This window comes from Lynx rufus, unplaced genomic scaffold (genome assembly GCF_022079265.1).
Source record: "Lynx rufus isolate CCGP_SWC_20201006 ecotype Redwood Valley unplaced genomic scaffold, mLynRuf1.p SCAF_2, whole genome shotgun sequence".
NCBI classification, from domain to species: domain Eukaryota; kingdom Metazoa; phylum Chordata; class Mammalia; order Carnivora; family Felidae; genus Lynx; species Lynx rufus.
Window position 1 is genome coordinate 197,340,627 of NW_025814834.1, and position 20,119 is coordinate 197,360,745.

General features: G+C 50.1%; 1 protein-coding gene across 1 annotated transcript; it reads left to right on the top strand.

Moving 5' to 3' along the window:
* The first annotated feature begins 484 nt into the window (after positions 1-484).
* Positions 485-18,640, top strand: A3GALT2 (alpha 1,3-galactosyltransferase 2). The gene is made up of 5 exons (XM_047082369.1): positions 485-507; positions 16,374-16,457; positions 16,637-16,726; positions 17,008-17,145; positions 17,953-18,640. Exons 1-5 carry the CDS (start codon positions 485-487, stop codon positions 18,638-18,640), a joined length of 1,023 nt encoding a protein of 340 aa, XP_046938325.1.
* The last annotated feature ends 1,479 nt before the right edge of the window (positions 18,641-20,119 follow it).

A 20,119-nucleotide genomic window follows, 5' to 3' on the forward strand; every position in this document is an offset into this window, starting at 1 on the left:
ATTTTATTGTGAGTTGTCCAAGGTCACAACCAAGTGACCAGTGCCCTTGAGATCTGGCAGAACAGGATTTTTCCCTGGGCAGCAAACACCTTAGCGGGACTCACAGACCATAGTCCTCTCCCAGGGCTCCAAGATGCTGAAGAGAGGCGCAGGGACCCCCAAGGCAGGTAAGAGAAGTCAGTACAAAATAGCTCAGAGCCTCTGGCCAACCAGAGCTGGCTCGCCTTGGATTCACCTTCTCCCAGGTGATTGGCCCCAAGGGGGTTCCCAGCCCCCACCCCATCCTGGGGCCGGTTTCCTCCAGCAGGCACCGCCCCCAAGGGAGTCCCCCTCAGGGCAGTTCATCCCTGCTGGCTTCTGTGGGTGTGGTTTCTGACAGATGGCCTGCAGCTGCTTTGTCCCAGTCACCAGGAACTGGTTATTTCTCCCCTGGCTCCAAGCTAGAGGGTTCTTCCTGGCAGGCTGTCCCCCACAGCTTCTCGACATGGCTCTCAAGGAGAGACTCAGGTGAGTTGGGGACACTGCCAGCATGTGGGGGAAGATGGGGCAGGACAGCTGAACCGGCAGAAATCCAGCCTGGTGGCCAGAACAAGGCAAGGAGGAGGCACAAAGGCTGAGCCATGGAGATCCTGGGCAAAGGAGACTCTGACAGGGGACATCACTCAAGGGGTAGAAATGGTCCATGGGGCAGAGCTGGGTGGGGGCAGACTGCGTCCTGGGAGACCTTGTGGCTCCTGGGGGAGAGTGGGGTTACTCCTCTGGCTTCCCTGAACTCTGAGCCCCCTTGATGAGCGAGAGAAAGGCCTAGTGCTGCGTCCCCTGCCATAGCCAAGACCTCTCTCTAGTCCCACTGGGACTGACCGTCCAGAGTTGAAATTTGTTCCCACTTCAGAACTAATGCTTGTTCTTTAACCCCTTCTTGAAAGCGAGGAGGTCGGAGAGGTTAGAGCTTGGGGTGGGCTTGAGGGACCACTTTCTGCAGGTGGAGGTGGGGCGGAAGGGGTGCCTTTGAAAATATCTGAGCAAGCCATGTGGAAGAATGGGTCAGGCAGGGGCCCCTGTGCACTAGGGTTCCCAGCTGGGGCATGGGAGGGGGCGGCAGGAGCTGGCAGGTGCCCACCCGGCCCTCACCCGGGGCCACTTGGGGCCCGCTCTGCCTGGCTGCCTTGGCTGAGGTCCAGTGCCTAAGATATGCATCAGCTTGCCCTACCGAGGTTGGGGGTTGGGGTGGGTGCCGGCTAAATGAGTCAAGGTGGTGAAGGCTGAGAGCGGTCCACTCTAGCCTTTTCTCGCCCCTGCAGCGCGGACAGGTGGTGTTTCCCAGAGTGTACCTCTGGGGTAGCATTGCTTCCGGGAGCCAGCTGCAGCCCGCCCTCCTGGAGCTTGGTGGGGCTGGTGTGTGCAAGGGGAGAGAAAGCTTCCTGCAGGAGAGACACTGACGGGGGAGGGGAGGCAGGGGGGATGTGAGGTGCCTTGGGGGAATATTAACCCAGCCAGAGACGTTGGGAGAGGAGCGTTAAGGTTGAGCTGGGACCATGTCAAAAGGTGCCCCAAATGCCACGTTCTTTCTGGCTTGGGAATCAGACAGACCTAAGTTCAAACTCAGCTCCACCGCTTAACCAGCCGTGTGACCTTGAGCAAGTGATTTAATGTTTCTGAGCCTCAGTTTCTTCATTTATAAGGTGGAGATAATCATGGCATCTCCTTCAAGGGACCGTGGTCAGACCTCAATGCGATACGGACATAAAACACCCAGCAGGCAGAGTGCCTCAGTAAATGTCTGAAGATATTTGTAGAGTGCAGACTTAACGCTGAAGCAAACAGAGTCTTGAGAAAGGAGTCACAGTTTGGGAAAGAATGAAGACAAGGAACCTATTCATTGCTTCATTTAGTTTACTGAACAAATATTAATAGCACCAACCATGAGGCAGGCTCTCAAGTTTGGCCCCAAGAAAACAAAGGGTAATAAAACAGCCCCGCTGCCTGGCGGGGCAGAAGTACAGAGTTTGGCAAGTGCTTGAGTAGAGGTTTGCACAGGTGCGGAAGAGCATATGGCAGCAGGTGTTGGAGGGGGAGGTCGAGGAAGGCATCACGAGGAGGAGGCTGGGTGTAGAAGAATTTTCTGGAGCTTGGTGATGGTTGATAGCAAAACAGCAATGTGGGCAAAGATACAGAGTTGGGGAAGACACTAAGTCATGGCAAGTTTAAGGAACTTCACGGAAAGAGACGGGGCAAGTTAGTAGTTACAGGAATCCAGATGAGAAGCAGAGGTGGGGAAGAAGGAGCCTGGGGCTCTGGTGGGGAGGCGGAAGCAAGAGAATTTGGTGACGAAGGGCTCCGAGGAGCGAGGAAGTGGTCCCACTTGGGTAACTTGGGACCCGTCAGAGAGAACACGTGGACATTACGATTGCATTTACCAGGATGGAGGAGACTTGAGTGGGGAGCAGGTTTCTGAGGAAAATCCGGAGTTCCTTTTTTGACTTAAGTTTGAGGCACTTAGGAGACATCCAAGTAGAGAGCCCAGGTGGCACCAGTGCCCCCGGGGGTCCTCTGTCACTGTACCCATGATGCCCAGAACAGTCCCACCAGAGAATCCGGGCAGTGGTTCGGCCCCACCCCAGTTCCAGGATGGAACTTGACGAACTACACCACACAGTATAATAAGACTTTCGGTCTTTTTCCTGTGCTCCAGGCATAGAACTCCTAAAAACCTTGCAATTTCCTGAGTGATAGGACTATCTGTTGTTATTCACAATGAGTCACATGGTGACTTAGGGTAGGCCCCTCAATTGTCTCAGGATGGGACTAACCACCTGAATGGCCAAGTTGACTATAGACTTGGAACTTTCAGCCCCACCCCCGACCTCCAGGGAGAGAAGGCAGAGCTGGAGACTGGCTATAAAAACTCCTGAACAGCAACGTTTAGAAACTTCCCGGGTTGGTGAATGCATTCATATGCTGGGAGGGTGGCCCATTCCAACTCCACGGGGCCAGAAGCTCCTGACCTCACTCTATGTAGCACTTCCTCTGGGTGTTCATGCATACCCTTTATAAATAAACCAGTAAAGATAAGTAAAGTGCCTCCCTGAGTTATGTGAGCGGTTCTGTGAGCAACTTATGGAACACGAGGAGGGGCTTGTGGGAACCCCTGAGTTATGGTCAATCAGCCAGAAGTAGGGGTGGCCCAGGATTTGCAACTGGCTTCTGAAGAGTGGGCCATCTCACGGGACTACGCCCTTGACCTGTGGGATCTGGTACTAACTTCAGGTAAATAGTATAGAAATGAATTGAACTGTTGGACACTCACTTGAGGCTGGAGAAATGACGTGGTTGTTGGTGTTGGAAAACACCCCAGAGGGTGACTAGAACGTAAGGGGAAGCTGGACAAGAGAGGAGTATAAAGAAAGACATTTTCCTCCCTTAGATAACATTAAAAAACAAAATTCATCTGAGTAAATCTGAAGATCTAATTGGGTTTATTTACTGGTTCATGAACCAGGCATCATCTCAGCAGATAGAAAGGAGCTCCGAGGGGCCGTACAAAATGGAAGGCTTTTGTACGCAGAAGGGGATGGAGGAAAGGAAGCTTCTAGCTAAAAGTGGACCATTTCAGGGTACCTGGATGGCTCAGTCAGTTGAACATCCAACTCTTGATTTCGGCTCAGGTCGTGGTCTCATGGTTTGTGAGTTTGAGCCCCACGTGGGGCTCTGCGCTGACAGCGGGGAGCCTGCTTGGGATTCACTCTCTGCCCCTCTCTTGCTTGTGTGCACTCATTCTCTCTCTCTCTCTCTCTCTCTCTGTCTCTCAAAATAAATTTTTAAAAAAGTGGGCTGTTTCAGGTAAGGTCACTTTCCTTTGGGGGAACGTGGGGGGGTCTATCAGGCAGATAATCTCACTAGTGCTTACCAGGTAATTCTAGACGGACTGGTTAAAAGTTACATTCCTGGGAGAAGGCGAAGACTGCAATCCCCTTTGGTGCCAAGTCTTGGCTTGCTGACAGGGGGCTTCGTGTGAGTGCCTCCATTTGGGGCCCTGTTGTTTCTTTTTTAACACTTCCACCCCCTTTTGATCAGACTCTCAGTTGAGTTGAGAGACATGTCCAAAGTGTAAAGTGCCTCTCTCCCAGCTGTCACTCCAAGTTCTCCCAGTTTTCGCTGCTCCTGTGTGATATTCACAGGTCATGACCTCAGGATTACATTTGAAGTTGATCATTCTCTTCATTCCCCTTTTTGATGTTCCAGTCTCAGGAGATCATTTGCTTGGTGGTTAGGGGCTTTGAACGTGCATTTAAAGTTTTTGAGAGAGTACAGTGCCCCAGGGTTGCTCCTATGATTATCATAAGCAGGATACCTCTCCATATCTAGAGTGCACCAAAAAGCCATGGTCCCCAAGACCCAAATCAATCAAAATCAAATAAGTCAAACAAAGACCCCATTGAAGGAGTCCTCTTTTTAAGCCAAGTGGCCTGCTCAGCAATCTTATGTAACCTTGTTTCAACTTCCCAGAAGTGTTAATCCAGGTGCGGGAGGCGGTGTTGACCTCAGCACAGATACCTCCTTGCTCAGCCCAAAGTTAATCAAGGGCTGTCCTATTGTCAAAAACCACCTTGGCCAGAGAGTCTAAGGACTTTCATTGGGCCGCCATTGCTCTAGCACAAAGCCATACTTTGAAAGTTAAGAAGAGTGTGCTGATCACAGCCTCATTTGTATTCACTCCCAGCCAGGGAGGTAGACACCTAAGGAAGCAAATCCTGAATCACAAAAGCCTCCTGGTAGGTCCTTTCTAACTTGATGGTGTAAATTTAGGGGAGTTGACCCACAGGGTGCCTTAGTTTGTTGGTGAACAGTTAGGGGCTCAGCTAACCCGTTAGGTAAGAGTCATCGCCTGGTTATGCACCAACCATGTAGGCATTCATAGGCCCAAAGGAAGATGGAAACCACCCCAGACATAGACCCTGTGGGAGTACTGCTCCCGCTAGGGTGGCTCTGTGAATGGAGTCCACCACCATGGACAGAGCAGAGTTTTTGAAAGCTAGCAGTCTGAAAGGTTACCTCCCTTTAGCAATGGCCTGGAGATACAGATGCTGGTGCTCTCTTTCCAGGCCAATGCCAGCATAAAGGAAAGAAAAGAACAAAGGGTTTTACATTAAAGTAGGGGGTCTCCATCTGGCACCTTGGGTGGACGCGGTCTACCTGGCTGTCAGCCAGCTACTTCTCTTCCTCGTCAATTTGATCTGGAAGTCTCCAGCCTCTGCACAGGACCAGATGTCAGGTGGAGCCTTCTTTAGCTGTGCAACGTGTACCCAAGGTTCAAGTCCCTAAAGGTGGCTGCCATCTGGGTAGCGAGGTGGACCTGGTATAGTCCCTTCCAAGGAGATTCAGGGCATTCTCTGTCCTTGTGACTCCCCGTCAGAAGGGTGGGAGAAACTTGGAAGCATCTGTTTGGAGAGTCAGAGCCAGATATTTCAGGAAACTAGAAGAATTCCAGGTCTAGTCCAGTTTACAGGCACTTAACAAAACCTCGAAGACAATACACAGGATTAGAATCTAGTATCTACAAAGGGACAAACATAATTTTTCTCTCTACAATTACCTCCACTTACCAAATATAATCACAGTAAAACTAATTTGTTTGCACTAAACCGACTTGATTATATAAGTGCGTTAAGAACAGTGGTTGATTGACCATACAAGTCCTTAAGACTGCTTTGTTGGAACTTTTCATAAGGAATTTCAGACTGAACTTTTAAGTCTTTGAGATAGGGAGCCAAGCCAAGGGCTCCACAGTAGATTTGACCTAAAATACCTACAGTTTGGGTGAATTCGTATCCATCAAAACCTCGGTAATATAACCAATGCTTCCCAAGGTGTCTTATTACAAGGAGAACCAGATTCACAATAACTAACTAACTAACAAATAACTAACTATATTGCCATGAAAAAAAAAACCCAAAACAATAGTTTCTAAATTCTGGAGGGATCAGGTCGGAGAAAAAGTAAATGTTTCATCTTTGTTTACAAAGGTACACACTTTACTGAATTGCTGTAAGTTATGTAGCCTTGTAAGATAAAAGGTTTCCTTAAATACAGAAAAACAAAACATTAAGGAACCAGAAACACTTCAGACAAAAAGTCAGAATAAGTTACAAGCATCCTTCCTGCTCATTCTGTCCCGTGTAATCAATACTTGTTCTGCTTGAATCAGTTTTCCTATTAGTTCTGGAGATTTTTACCCATTTCAGTTTTATGGTCTTAAAGTTATAAGAAACCTGTACTAAATCTCCTTAAAGCCGAAGCACTTTTGCAAAAGCATCACAGTGAAACATACCATCTGGGAATGACAAAAGGCTCGAAAATGGCCATTGCTAAATAGCATTGAGAAGGGAATTTGATTATTTCTGTAACATACAACATTTTAAGATAATAGCCAGGATTGTGGCTGATAGCATGACACCAGGACATATCAGATTTCCAGGAGTTTCACATAATTTCTGGAACACTTGCATACCTGAGCAAATACAACATAAGGAAGGCTTCATATTACTTTTTTGACAATGCTCCCCATGTAATTTAACATGTCAAATAAGCTACATCAGTTTGGCCTCTCTCTTTTTATAAGGAGAGAGAACAATTCTTTTATAGTTTTCCACAGATCCTGTGGAAAATCTCAAAGTTTCTTCCAGGTCAAAAAGACTTCCTTCAGCATTATATTGTAGGGGGAGGAGGAAAAAGTTGGTAAAAGGTCTTAAAAATACTTGAGCAAATAAGATCACAGGTTATTGGGGAGCATTAACTTGGTTATCTATTTAACCATGACAATTAGAGACTCTGTAAACAAATACAGAGAGTTAAGTTGTAAAACAAAAAAGAGCTCTTTGCCCTTCTAATAGGGAAGGCTTGGTTCTCTTAAGCAATCAAAGATCTGATAGGAAACACAAGAAATTATTTTGACAGGCCACAAAAATCTTTGTTTTCTAGGCAGATTACTTAAAGGTAAAGAGAAAGCTCTGCAACCTCTTAGCAATATCTTATCTTTATTTTTTTTTAAATATCTTTCTTAGACCAACAGTCTAAGAAAACTGTCCTTTTAACAGAGAGGAAACCAATTTTAATTTTGTCTCCATTTTTTTTTTTTTTTAAAGAGAGAGAGCATGAGCAGGGGAGGGGCAGAGAGAGAAGGAGAAAAAGAATCCCAAGCAGGCTCTGCGATGACAGCACGGAGCCCAACGCAGAGCTTGAACCCAGAGATCATGACCTGAGCGAAAATCGAGAGTCAGACACTTAAGCGACTGAGCCACCCAGGCGCCCCTGATTTTTTAAACTTCTGTCCACTCCAATCTTAGCCATCTTGACCATACATAAAATCCTTTTCCCAAGATTCCTTTTCAACAGACCATCTGCAACCTTCTTTTTTACCAGATTTTGTCCTGTTTTTCCTCTTTCCCATTCTGAATAACCAGCCTTACTTTTAGGACAAAATAACTTTCTTTTCCCTCAACAAAAATGCAGTTCCATTCCTCATATCTTCTCTTACCGAAAATGTGCATCCTACTTTCCTTTCATACAGAGAACTTTCTTTATTAATTTCTAGTAGTTTTATTTTCCTTCTGTTAAGAATTAGAGTTGACCATGGGTGCCTGGGTGGCCTAGTCAGTTAAGTGTCCGACTCTTTTTTTTTTTTTAAGTTTTTTATTTATTTTGAGAGAGAGCGAGAGAACAGGGGATGGACAGAGAGAATCCCAAGCAGACTTCAAGCTGTCTACACGGAGCCCAATGCAGGGCTTTAAACTCACAAATGAGGAGATCATGACCTAAGCTGAAATCAAGAGTCAGATGCTTAACCAACTGAGCCACCCTGGAGCCCCAAATTTCTGATTCTTGATTTTGGCTCAGGTCATGATCTCACAGTTTGAGTTCGAGCCCCGCGTTGGGCTCTGCGCTAAGTGTGGACTCTGCTTAGGATTCTCTCTCTCCCTCTCTCACTGCCCCTCCCTCACTCTTTTGCTCTCTCTCTCTCTCTCAAAAATAAACATTAAAAAAATTACAATTGACCCTCAAACAACATGGTTTTGAACTACATGGGTCCATTTATAATGGATTTTTTCTCAATACAGTACAGTATTGTAAATATTTTCTCATCCTTATGATTTTTTAAATAACAATTTTTTCCTCTAGCTTCCTTTAAGAACACAATATATGATACATATAACCTACAAAATATGTGTTAACCTCAGTAAGGCTTCCTGTCAACAGTAGGCTATTAGTAGTTAAGTTTGAGGGGGTGTCAAAAATTATATGCAGATTTTTTTTTTAACATTTATTCCTTTTTTGAGAGACAGTGTGAGCAGGGGAAGGACAGAGAGGGAGACACAGAATCTGAAGCAGGCTCCAGGCTCTGAGCTGTCAGCACAGAGCCCAACCTGGGGCTTGAACTCACAAACTGAGATCATGACCTGAGCAGAAGTCAGAGGCTTAACCCACTGAGCCACCCAGGCAACCCAATGCTATCCAGATTTTTTACTGCAAGCGAGGGTCAGCGCCCCTAATCCCCACATTGTTCAGGAGTCCATTGTATGTACTTTGCTGGAGTTTACATTTCAAGGAGATAGCCCACACCGGAAGAGGAGAGTCCCTAGAGAAGACCAGATAGAACATTTACACCTCAAAGGCACAGGGAAAGAATGCAAAACCCTCCAGGGATGCTTGTTCCCCAAGGTCAGAATTTTTACAGTACCTACACGCCTTTTACAATGAATAAGGGTCAGGTTAATTGTTACAAAGAATGAGTGGACTTTGAATGGTCTCGAGAGCTGCATTTCTGGTCTTGCAAAGATTTATGGGATAAGGACAGTTGCCTCTAACTCCTCTGAGAATTGTGTTGCATCCTGGAGGACTTCCAGGGGCTGACACACCCATGCACCTACGTTGGAACGTTTTTCTTTCCCTCTGAGTACATTCAGCTTAAAGGAGAAGGTCTAAAAGAATTCCTATCTGGCTCCAAATATCAGCTCCCAGTTTGGCCAAGTTTATGACCAGAGTGTTAATTAACTTCTCTCAAATATCTTGTCAGGTTTCAGTCGGGACAAACAGTAAATATTTCTGGCAGTAGAAAACGATCCTGCAAACCCAAGAGGCACCCTCAAAGAAGGTGCAAAAGATATTATCTTCACAAGATCTAGAGCCCTTCCCAAAGATCAAGAACAATGGCCTAGATTTGGAAAGGGAGGGACAACGTGCAAACTTACTTTTTTTTTCTTTCTACCAAATACTAAAGAGATCCAGGAGAGCTGACTCTGGTAAGAATATTCTCAGCTTCAGGTGGCTTCTTCCAGTCTTTCCCAGGATCCCACTTGCAAGCCCCGAGCGAGGTTTAAAGTAGAGATTGTAGGGGCACCCGGGTGGCTCAGTAGGTTAAGCATCCAACTTTGGCTCAGGTCGTGATCTCCCAGTTCAAGCCCCACATCAGGCTCCTTGCTGACAGTGTGGAGCCTCCTTGGGATTCTCTCTCTCTCTCTCTCTCTCTCTCAAAAGAAATAAACTTTAAAAAGATAGCGATTGTAGCTCCAGTATCTACCAAAATATCTACCAATATCTACCAAAATTAGTTTTAATTTTATTTTTTAATACTTTTCATGTTTGTTTACTTTTGAGAAAGCGAGAGAGAGAACATGAGTAGGGAAGGGGCAGAGAAAGAGGAACACAGAATCTGAAGCAGGCTCCAGCCTCTGAGCTGTCAACACAGAGCCCGACACGGGGTTCAAACCCATGGACTGGGAGATCAGGACCTGAGCTGAAGTCTTAAATAAGTGATCTCCTCTAAATGGAATGTTCTCTGGGGCACCTGGGTGGCTCGGTTGAGTGTCCCAACTTTTGATTTTAGCTCAGGTCATGATCCATCCCAGGGTCGTGGGATCAAGCCCTGTGCTTGAGGTTCTCTCTCTCCCTCTGCCCCTCTCCCCCCCGCTCACATGTGCCCTTTCTAAAAATAAAGAAAATTTTAAAAATAAACAAATAAGTGAAATGTTCTCCATAATGGCAGTTGTAGTTCTAGGTTGCTTGAGTAAGATTTTTGCCATTTTGTAGGTATCTGTAGCTTTCAGCACTGCAGTTCTTAGACACAGAATAAGTCAGCAGACTGGAAGATGGTGTGCTCAACTCTTGTAATTTAAAAAAAAAAAAAAATTCGTGAACATTTTATTTATTTATTTTTGAGAGAGAGAGCAAGAGAGCACGAACGTTGGGGGGGAGGGGCAGAGAAAGAGGGAGATACAGAATCCGAAGCAGGCTCCAGGCTTCCGAGCTGTCACTGTCGGCACAGAGGGGCTTGAACTCAACAAACTGCGAGATCGGGACCTGAGTTGAAGTCGGACGCTTAACTGACTGAGCCACCCAGGCGCCCCTCAACTCTTGTAATTTAAGAATCCCATTAGTAGTAGTAGTTATTCTTTTTGAGCCAAGCCTTTGGGTGTCTCAGAACCAAACTAATACTTAAAAGAGATGTGCTGCTGGGTTGGGAATTGTGTGACGCTTTACGGTGTACCTCGTTGCATGGAGGTTTTCTTGAGGTTGGCAGGTGACCTACTGCGACTCTTCGCCTAACCTAACAGGAAATTTTGGGTTAAGTGGCAAGTGTTCTAACAGTTTTTAAATGTTTGACCCACGCCCACCAATTTGGGCAGCTTTTGAGATTCCCATTAGCAATAGCCTTTACCTGATGGACATAACAGAGACCAACAGTGACCAAAGAAACGGGACTGTGGACACCAGCAGTAACCTGTGGGCTGGCCAACAAAGGGCCTGTGTGCTCCCCCCAGCAACTCCCAGTGTGGAAGTGGGGCCTGGGGGGAGGGCTGAATCACAGACCCCAGAGAACTGAGTCCAAACAAATGGGGACCGGAGCTGCCACCGGCAGTTCCCAACGTGGAATCTGGGGACAGAACGAAAGGTCTGGGGTTTCCAAGAAAATGGGGGTAATTCACACTAAACCAAGGACTAGGGGCTTGGGTTCTGGGTGGAACTGTTAGCTCACGCTGACCAGCCCCAGACTGGAAAGCCAATTGGATCAGGAGGCTGATGCAAAGTATGTGAGCTCAGAACCAAGAGGACCATAACCCTCAGAAACAGCGAGAAAGAGAATACAAAGGGTTCGAGGTACCACGCCTGTGTTCCTCGTTGTCCCCAGAGCCTCCAGAAGTCTCCTTTGTTCCCGTCACCGCCAGCAAATCTGTTAAACAAAATTCAGTGGAGTAAATGTGAAGGTCTTAATCGGCTTTACGTAACAATTCATGAATCGGGCGGCATCTCATCTCGGCAGATACAAAGGAGCTCTGAGGGGGCTGTAGAAATGCTGTTCTAGGCAGAAGAGGTGGGAGGAAAAGGCAGTTTCTAACAAAGACTGGACTGCTTCGAGCAAGGTCACTTTCCTTTAGGGGAAAGTGGGGGTCCATCAGGCAAGTATTCTCACTAGTGCTGACCGGGTAATTCCAGACCGACTGGTTAAAGGTACATTTCTGGGAGAAGGTGAAACTGCATTTAGCGACTCCATTTGGGGCCTATTGTTTCTTTAACAAAGACAAAAGTAACACCTGCTCATTGTACAGCGGAACGTGAGAGAAGTGTATCCAGCAGAAATCCCCTCTTCCCTCTAATTTCAGCCCCCCAGTAACTGGTGCATCTCCTTCAGAATCCGTGCGTCTAGTAGCCAAGAGCCCTATGTAGCTACCAAGCACTTGAAATGTGGCTCATTCCAATTGAAATGTGCTGTAAATCTAAAATATATACTGGACTGAGTACTTAGACTTAGTATGAGACAAGAATATAAAGTATCTCCACCATTTTCATATTGATTATATGTCAAAAGGATATTTTGGACACAGTGGGTTAAATTAAAATGTTATTAAAATTAATTTCAGCGCTTTTCACAGTTTTTTATGTGGCCACTAGAAAATTTTAATTTATATATCTGGCTCATATTGTACTTCTTTGGTTTCTTTCCTTTTTTTTTTTTTAACTTTTTTAAATGTTTATATTTATTTTGAGAGAGAAAGAGAGAGCATGTACGAGCAAAGGCGGGGCAGGGAGACAGGGAAAGAGAGAATCCCAAGCAGGCTCTGTGAATGTTAGCACAGCCGGATGCGGGGCTCAGACTCACCAACCATGAGATCATGACCTGAGCCGAAATCAAGAGTCGAACCCAGGCACCCTTCATATTGTACTTCTATTGGATAATGCTTTTCTAGATCTTTCCCGACACGTTTATGAAAGACCATAGGTATGCATGTCTGTAAATGGGGGCTTTCCCCTCATAGAAATAAGATCAGCCTCTATACACAGTCCTGTTATTTCCTTTTCCACTTCACACATCGGGACCTCTTTTCCAGAATGTACATAGAAATCCGCCTCATCCTTTTCACGGGTCCTGTTGCTTTCCGCGGTATAGGTGTGCATAATTCACGAATCCAATTCACCACTGATCAACACTGGGGTTTCTGAGACGTCCATTCACTCTTTCAAACAAAGCTATGAGACCATCCTTGGTCTACCCACCATGAGTCTCCATTTCTAGAGGTGGGAAAGCCGGGTCAGGCGAGAGCCCTTCGAATGTGACCGCCAAGGAGTCAGATTCTGAAGGCTTCTTGGACAGGGCTTCGAGGTTTAGACTTTATCTTGCAGGCAGTAGGAAGGCTTAAAACTTGTTTGGTTTGATTTTGTTTTTCTAAATTGCTAACTGTGTATCTTTCCTGCATTAAAAAAGCCAATATAAGCACATTTTAAAAACTTGAAAAAATAAAGGGAAAAAAAAGCCCTACTATAACTTATTGCATAGATACTGAAGTTTTCCTTTTTAGTCTTATTTTCTGGTGCATGTTTTAATTCCTGCTAAATTATCATCATACTGCCCGGGGCACCTGGGTGGCTCAGTCGGTTAAGCATCCAAATTTGGCTCAGGTCACGATCTCATGGCCCGTGAGTTCAAACCCCTCATCGGCTTCTGTGCTGACAGCTCGGAGCCTGGAGCCTGCTTCGGATTCTATGTTTCCCTCTCTCTGCCCCTCCCCTGCTTACACTCTGTCTCTCTCTCTCTCTCAAAAATAAACATTTTTAAAAATTTAAAAATAAATAAGTAACAATAATCATACTGCCCATTGATTTTAGAACCTGCTTTTTTCTTTTACGGTTTCTGCATAAGCATTTTTCCACGTGACCACGGAGTCATCAGAAAAAGGCTATTTAGTCGGTGGGCTGGCTGTTAGGGCCTTTTCAGCAGCCCGCGGAATGTCTTCTCCCTGGTGCTTCCAGTCAGGATCCAACCAAGCCCAAGTGCCCCTCATATAAAGGAAACACTCCTCCACCAATCCCAGCCTCTCAGCCCCATCCGGTTGCCCCCATCCACCTCCTTCCTTCCAGCCACACTTCTGGAGAGTCAACCCACGCCCCTGCCTCCACCACTGCACCTCCACTTACTCCTCCACCCACCCCACCAGTCAGGCACTGTCTCCTTTCCCAGCTCCCCTGGCCGGGTCCCTTTAACCTTGACCAAGTCCTGCCTGCCCCCTTGACAGCCCTCCACCACCCCACCACCAACGCCCTGGTTCACGAGGGCTAGCAGTAGCCTGGAACTGCCTTCCTGCCTCCAGCCACGCTCCCTCACCCCTCAGGGTCCAGGCTCAACTGTTTAGCTGAAGTATTTTTTTTCAAATAAAAATCTGCATCAGTCCCTGGAGGAAGTATCTTTCAGGGCTCCCTATGGTCCTCCAGATGAAGCCCAACCCCTTAGCCTGGAATGCAGGGTGATCTGGCCCTGGCTTACCTTCGGCCTCACCTGTCCCCGCTCCCCACCTGCACTCCACCCTGCAGAGTGACCCGTAGTGCCATGCGCACCCCACATTTTCTCTCCCCTCTCACTTCTGTACGTTGTTGTTTTCTTCTCATAGACCTCCCTTCCCCGCTGCTGCCTTCTTTGCCCGGATAACTTCTAATCATTAGAAGCCACCTCCTCCAGGAAGCCTCCCCAACTTCCTCCCCATCTGTCAAGGTTCAGTTGCCACCCTCCAATTTGCCCTCATAGCATCTTGTATTTATACTGATTACCGCCTTTACTGTGCTGTGTTCCATTCATCTGTTTGAGGTCTGTCATCTGACCCATTTCCTCTCTTCCTGGCCATCCACATCTTCCTGATTCCCTTCCCTGAAGATAAGGTCTGTGCCTCGCTCACCTCTGAATCCTTGACCTAGCAACTGCATGATTCTGAGCTTATGCCCAATCAATATAGGGTGAAGGCATGCATAAGCAGAAACTAGTGAACATCTTGATGGATAAACTTTTTGCATCCTGAAGATGATCTCTGAGCAGACTCTCAGAAGTTGGGGTGATTGGATTAAAGGGTAGGAACAGTGAAAGCTGGAAAGCTAAGTAGCTTTCCAAAAAGATCTAGCAATCTTCACTCCCACCAGCAACTGTAAGAGTGCCTGTCTCACTGTATACTTGAAGCATGGCTAGTTTTTGTTGTTTTGTTTGTTTGTTTGTTTGTTTGTTTAAAGCTCATTTTATAGGTAAAACATGCCACCCTGTTCTAATTTGTATGTCTTTGGTTACTAGTGAGGGTGAACATTTCCCCATAGATTTGCCTTCTAAATGTATTTCTTCTTGGATGTTTGGTCACGTGATGTGGACACTGTGAAAGCAGGTGGGCATTTTACAGGATGACTTTGGGGGTTGTGTAGGAAGGGGCTGGAAGTCGATGCTTCAATGGTCCTGGTGGGGGATGTGCAGGCAGGATCACTGTGGGGCCAGGAGTACCACAGGGGCCCGGGGTGGGGGGGGAGGACATCCAGGAGGCGAAGTCAACCCACCCTGGGGACTGACAGCAGATGACGGGGGCGGGGGTGAGACAGAGGAAGGGGTTGGGGTGCAGTCAGGTTTCTGGCTTGGCCAACTGAACAGAAGGAGGTACCATGTGCTGAGAAGGCTGGACACAGGCACACAGACACCACAAGACCCCTCTCCTATCTACTAGCTACGTCTGATGAGGAACAGCCAAGTCGGGTAGCTGAGAAGGCAGGGAGGCAGGAGCGTCTGATCCGGCAGGCTTGAGAGAGACCAGGGGAGCCAGACTTTGGAAGGATTTGTAGGGCAGAGAGTGGAGTTGGGAGGTTGTCCGGGGATCATGAGGGTCTGTTCAGGAATAATGACAATTGCAACTGAGCTAGAACTGCGTGCAAGGCCTTGCCCTAACTGCTTAGCGTGTATCAACTCACTAGCCACCTCAGCCCTCCGAGGGAAGCATTCTTATCATCCACATTTTATAGATGAGGAGACTGTGTAGTGCAGAAGTCCAGAACCTTGCCCAAGGCCAGACAACTTACAAATGGTGGACTGGGATTGGAACCTGGGGGTCTGGCCCCAGTGTCTGTGCTCCTCACCAGGCGGTTCCAGCCTTTCAGGAGACATGGGCACACAGGAGGGGTGGGGGATACTGGATGAGATCCCCCAGAGGATCTCGACTTTGGGGGCCCTTCCTGGATGACCCCCAACCGTGGCCACACGCCAAAGCCGACCTCCTCCGAGCAGGAATGGGGCTTCTGAGCTCTGCTGGACGTACCCAGCCCAGTGGCTGGAGCCACTGTAGACGCGTGGCCCCTGACCACAGCCCACCCCCCACGCAGCCCCTCAACTCATCAGTGTCAGACAGTTCTCAACTCCCAGTCACCAAGCCACAAACTTCCTTGCATCCCCTCCCAGTCTCTTCTCCTGTCCAAGGCCAGTCCTGCCCCCTACCCAGGCTAAGCACCCCAACCTCTAATATTACCATCCCCCAAACCTGCCCAAGGTCATGGCCCGTTGCACTGCTGGGAAAAGCAAAGGATTATGTATCCAAATATTCATCAAAAGGGGCCTGGTCAGGTAAATGATGCTCTACCCAATAAATGGCATATTGGGCAGCTGGGGAAAAGGGGGGGCAAGCACTTCAAGTATTCAGAGGGGATAACCGCAAAGATAATGGTCAGTGGAGGCAGTGGAAAATGCAAGATGCAGAGCGGCATATCTACTGTGCTACCACCGATCGGGGGAGGGGAGGAGGGAGGATTTACCACCATATTTATATTTGCCTGCGTACGCACAGATCACCTCTGGAAGGAGGCACAAGAAAAGAGTAGTGCTGGCTCCCCTCCATGCAGAGCAACTGGCTGGATGGGACCAGGAAAGACTTTGCACTACATATACTCTTTTGTACCTCTGAATACCTGTACCATGTGAAAAGAATATATTTGTATCCGAAAATAAATAACCTGCAACATTAAAATTACATAAGCAATTTCTCATGTGTATGTGTATGTATAAATGAGTTGCTAATGCCCTCCCCACCACCCAGGACCTGGAAGAGACTCTTCTGGTTGCTGATCCTATTTGCACTTGGCCTCTTAGGGCTGTACCTGTATGGGCTCCCTGTAATCAGGTACAACTCCCTTCCCCCAGCCCTCAACGTGGGAACCAGCAGGGTCGGGGCCTCTTCTAAGTGCCTCCTTGAGGGATGGTGGGCGATGGCTATCTTGGCTGCACACTTGTCCTTGTGGGCTCCCCCTCCTTGTAAAGTGCAAAGAGAGAGGGCCCCTCACTGCTGCCCCCACCCCGCAGGCATCTGGAAGTCCTCATCCCCATGGGTGTCTGTCCTTCTGCCAGAATGGCGCTGCTGAGGGACAACTTCACGGGTCTCTTGCATCCCTGGTAAGGAGCTAACACCCACATGCCCTAGAGAGCCCTGCCTTCCGTGTCCCTGCCCTCCACACATCCCTCACCCTGGCAGGGCCAGGTACTCCTCCCAGGGGCCCCATCAGGTCACACATCTCCCAATCCTCTGTGTTGGGTCTAGGCTAGGGACTCCTAGGGGCGGGGGCTGGGTGGGACCCATTTGTGGGGCCCTAGGGTACGGCACTGGGGAGGTGGCGGTGACAATGCACCAGACCAGTGGATGAACAGACCTATCTCTCCATCCCTGTCCCGGCCAGGGCCCGGCCTGAAGTCCTGACCTGTACCTCCTGGGGGGCCCCCATTATTTGGGATGGCACCTTCGACCCAGCTGTGGCCCAGCGGGAGGCTCTGCAGCAGAACCTCACCATTGGTCTGACTGTCTTTGCTGTAGGCAGGTAAGGCCTGGGGAGGGGAGCGGTGCTGTCCAGGCAGGGAGTGGAAGGGGTGTGCATGGGACGCAGGGATGGGGCACAGGGTTCTCCCCGGCCGCAGGATCCCAAAGCGAAGAGGGAAGCAAAGACAGCACCTCTTGTCCCAGCCTCCCGGGGAGCAGGCAGGACCACCCTTTCCCTTTCCCTCCTCCCTAGACACCGGCACCATGGAGCCCACCCAGCACAGGCCCCTACCCAGGGACCGTCCTGACCATCTGCGTGAGGAACTGTCACAACCTCAGTGATGACAACAACGGCTGTTATTACAGCTTAAGATTCTGTGGGCAGGAACTCCCGAAGGGCTCCCCGCTGCTCCCCCATGTCTGGGCCTCCCCTGGGATGGCCGACTGCTGAACACCGGTGCGGCACCTGTCTTCACAATGCCTTCCGCGCGGCTGGCTGGGCTTCCTCACGTCGCCGCGGCATCACGGGTCCAGGCCTTCGTAAGCTTTAAGCTTCGAAGGCTCAGAGCCCTAACGAGGCAAAGGCTAACGCTGCCGGCCGTCCCAGGGTCAGCACGGCCCCTCTGCCGCGGGACCCTGTTGATCCAGGCGGGCAGTGGGAGCCCACGGTCAAGGCAGGGAACCCAGGGCTGCGAAGGCGAGCGATCTGCAAGCCTCTGCGCCCGCCTTGAAAGCTGCTGCGGCTGGAGGGTTGCGGAGCCCCGGAGCCCGTGGCTGCAGGGAGCCGGGAGCCCGAGCCCGAGAGCGGCCGGGGCCGAGGAAGGCGCCGCGCTCGGGCTGACCCGCCCCGCCCCACCCTGCCCGGTAGGTACCTGGAGAAGTACCTGGCGCGCTTCCTGGAGACGGCCGAGCAGCACTTCATGGTGGGCCAGCGCGTGGTGTACTACGTGTTCACCGAGCGCCCGGACGCCGTGCCCCGCGTGGCGCTGGCCCCGGGCCGCCTCCTGCGCGTGGAGCGCGTGGCCCGCGAGCGGCGCTGGCAGGACGTGTCCATGCAGCGCATGCACACGCTGCACGAGGCGCTGGGCGGGCGGCTGGGCCGCGAGGCGCGCTTCGTGTTCTGCATGGACGTGGACCAGTACTTCCAGGGCGCCTTCGGGCCCGAGGCGCTGGCCGAGTCGGTAGCGCAGCTGCACTCCTGGCACTACCGCTGGCCGCGGTGGCTGCTGCCCTACGAGCGCGACGCGCGCTCGGCCGCCGCGCTGGCGCCGGGCGAGGGCGACTTCTACTACCACGCGGCCGTGTTCGGGGGCAGCGTGGCGGCGCTGCGCGGGCTGACGGCGCACTGCGCGCGGGGCCAGCGGCGGGACCGCGAGCTCGGCCTGGAGGCGCGCTGGCACGACGAGAGCCACCTCAACAAGTTCTTCTGGCTGCACAAGCCCGCCAAGGTGCTGTCGCCCGAGTTCTGCTGGAGCCCCGACATCGGCTCGAGGGCCGAGATCCGGCGGCCGCGCCTGCTCTGGGCGCCCAAGGAGTACGCCCTGCTGCGCGACTAGTCCCCGACCCCCCCGCCGGCCCGGGAAGGGGGCCCCTGAAGCCGTCGGGGCGCCCCGGAGGGCAGCGAGAGCTTGGATCGAAACAGCCCTGCCCGCCTGGCCGTGGGATCGTAGCGGTGGGAGGAGGAGGCCCTGGCCTTTGGGGAACTAGCTGTTCTACAGGAGGGAAAAGGTCCCTTTCCTCCACTTTCAACAGCTACCGACAAAGCACCGCGACAGTAGCGCCTCGCAAGCTGCCCTTCACCTCTGACCTTACTGGATTCGGCTGATGCCTCCTGCAGAGCTGTTTTAGCCCTTCTCGCCCCGTCCCCCCCCCCAACTCCAGCCCCCAACCCCCTTTTTGATAAGGAGACTGAAGCACAAAAAGGGAACGTAAGTGCCTAAGGCACAGAGAAGCTGTGAGTCTGTCTGGGTGGCAGCTGGAGAGCCAGGACTGGCTCTCACTCCAAAGAGAGTAGCTTCTGGGTGAACAGGAGAAAGCTGCTGCCACAGAAGAAACATCTGAGTCCTTGGCTTTGCTCCCCCCACCCTCAAGCAACTTTGTACGTATTTAAGTAATATTATAATAAAATTATTCCAAAGGTATCCTTATGGCCCTCTCTCCTGGACAGTGTCCACAAAAAGGACACTTCCTTGATGCGGGGCCCATAGTCTGGGCCTGGTAAGTTTCCTTACTCGTGGCTGCTATCTAGACTTTTCATCCCCGGGTGGGGGGCTGCGGGGGGAGTGGGAAACACAGGCTCTGAACAGCAGGTGAAATCATCAGGCCCTGCAGGAAAGGTGGTTACGGGGCCAAGGAGACAGGGAAGGTAGCAGCTTGGAAGCCCCTGCGCTGTCCTCTGACACTTGGGGAAACTGAGGCCCTGGGAGGGTGGGATTTCACTCCAGGTCCCCCGAATCCAGTATGCAGTGTTCTCACAGACCTTGAGTTTTTATGAGCCTCCACTGTTCCCAGGAAGGACAGCAGTTCCAGCGTAAATCCGTCCTGATTGTTTTCACAATCTGATCATTTTTACAAGCGGGTTCCACTTACTGATGATGTGACATAAGAGATCTCGCCCCTCTCAAACGCAGTTCAAAGCTCCCCACTGCCTCCCACCCAAACTGGATTAGCAAAACCCAGAAGGCCTTTTGGACTCTGGTTTAGATAAGCACAGGCCAGCTGTACCTTAGAACAGGTTATTGCTTGATGGCTCTGAGCTGGCACATTCCTTCCTCTCCCTCACCCTGCAGCATTCCCCGAGGGCCACCCACACCCACCTTCACACACACCCCGTGGCCATGAGAGGCCTGAGCACCAGCCAGTAAGATCTGCTTCTCTTCTAACTCTGCGCGTGACTGTGGACAAGTTCCTCACCTTGCTGAGCCTCGGTTTCCTCAGATTTGTAAAGCGGGGGTGCCCGTCACCCTCCCTGCGGTGGTCGTGATGCTGCAGAAAATGTAACTTGCCTTCTCCCCGTCCTTGCCTGTCCCTTCTCC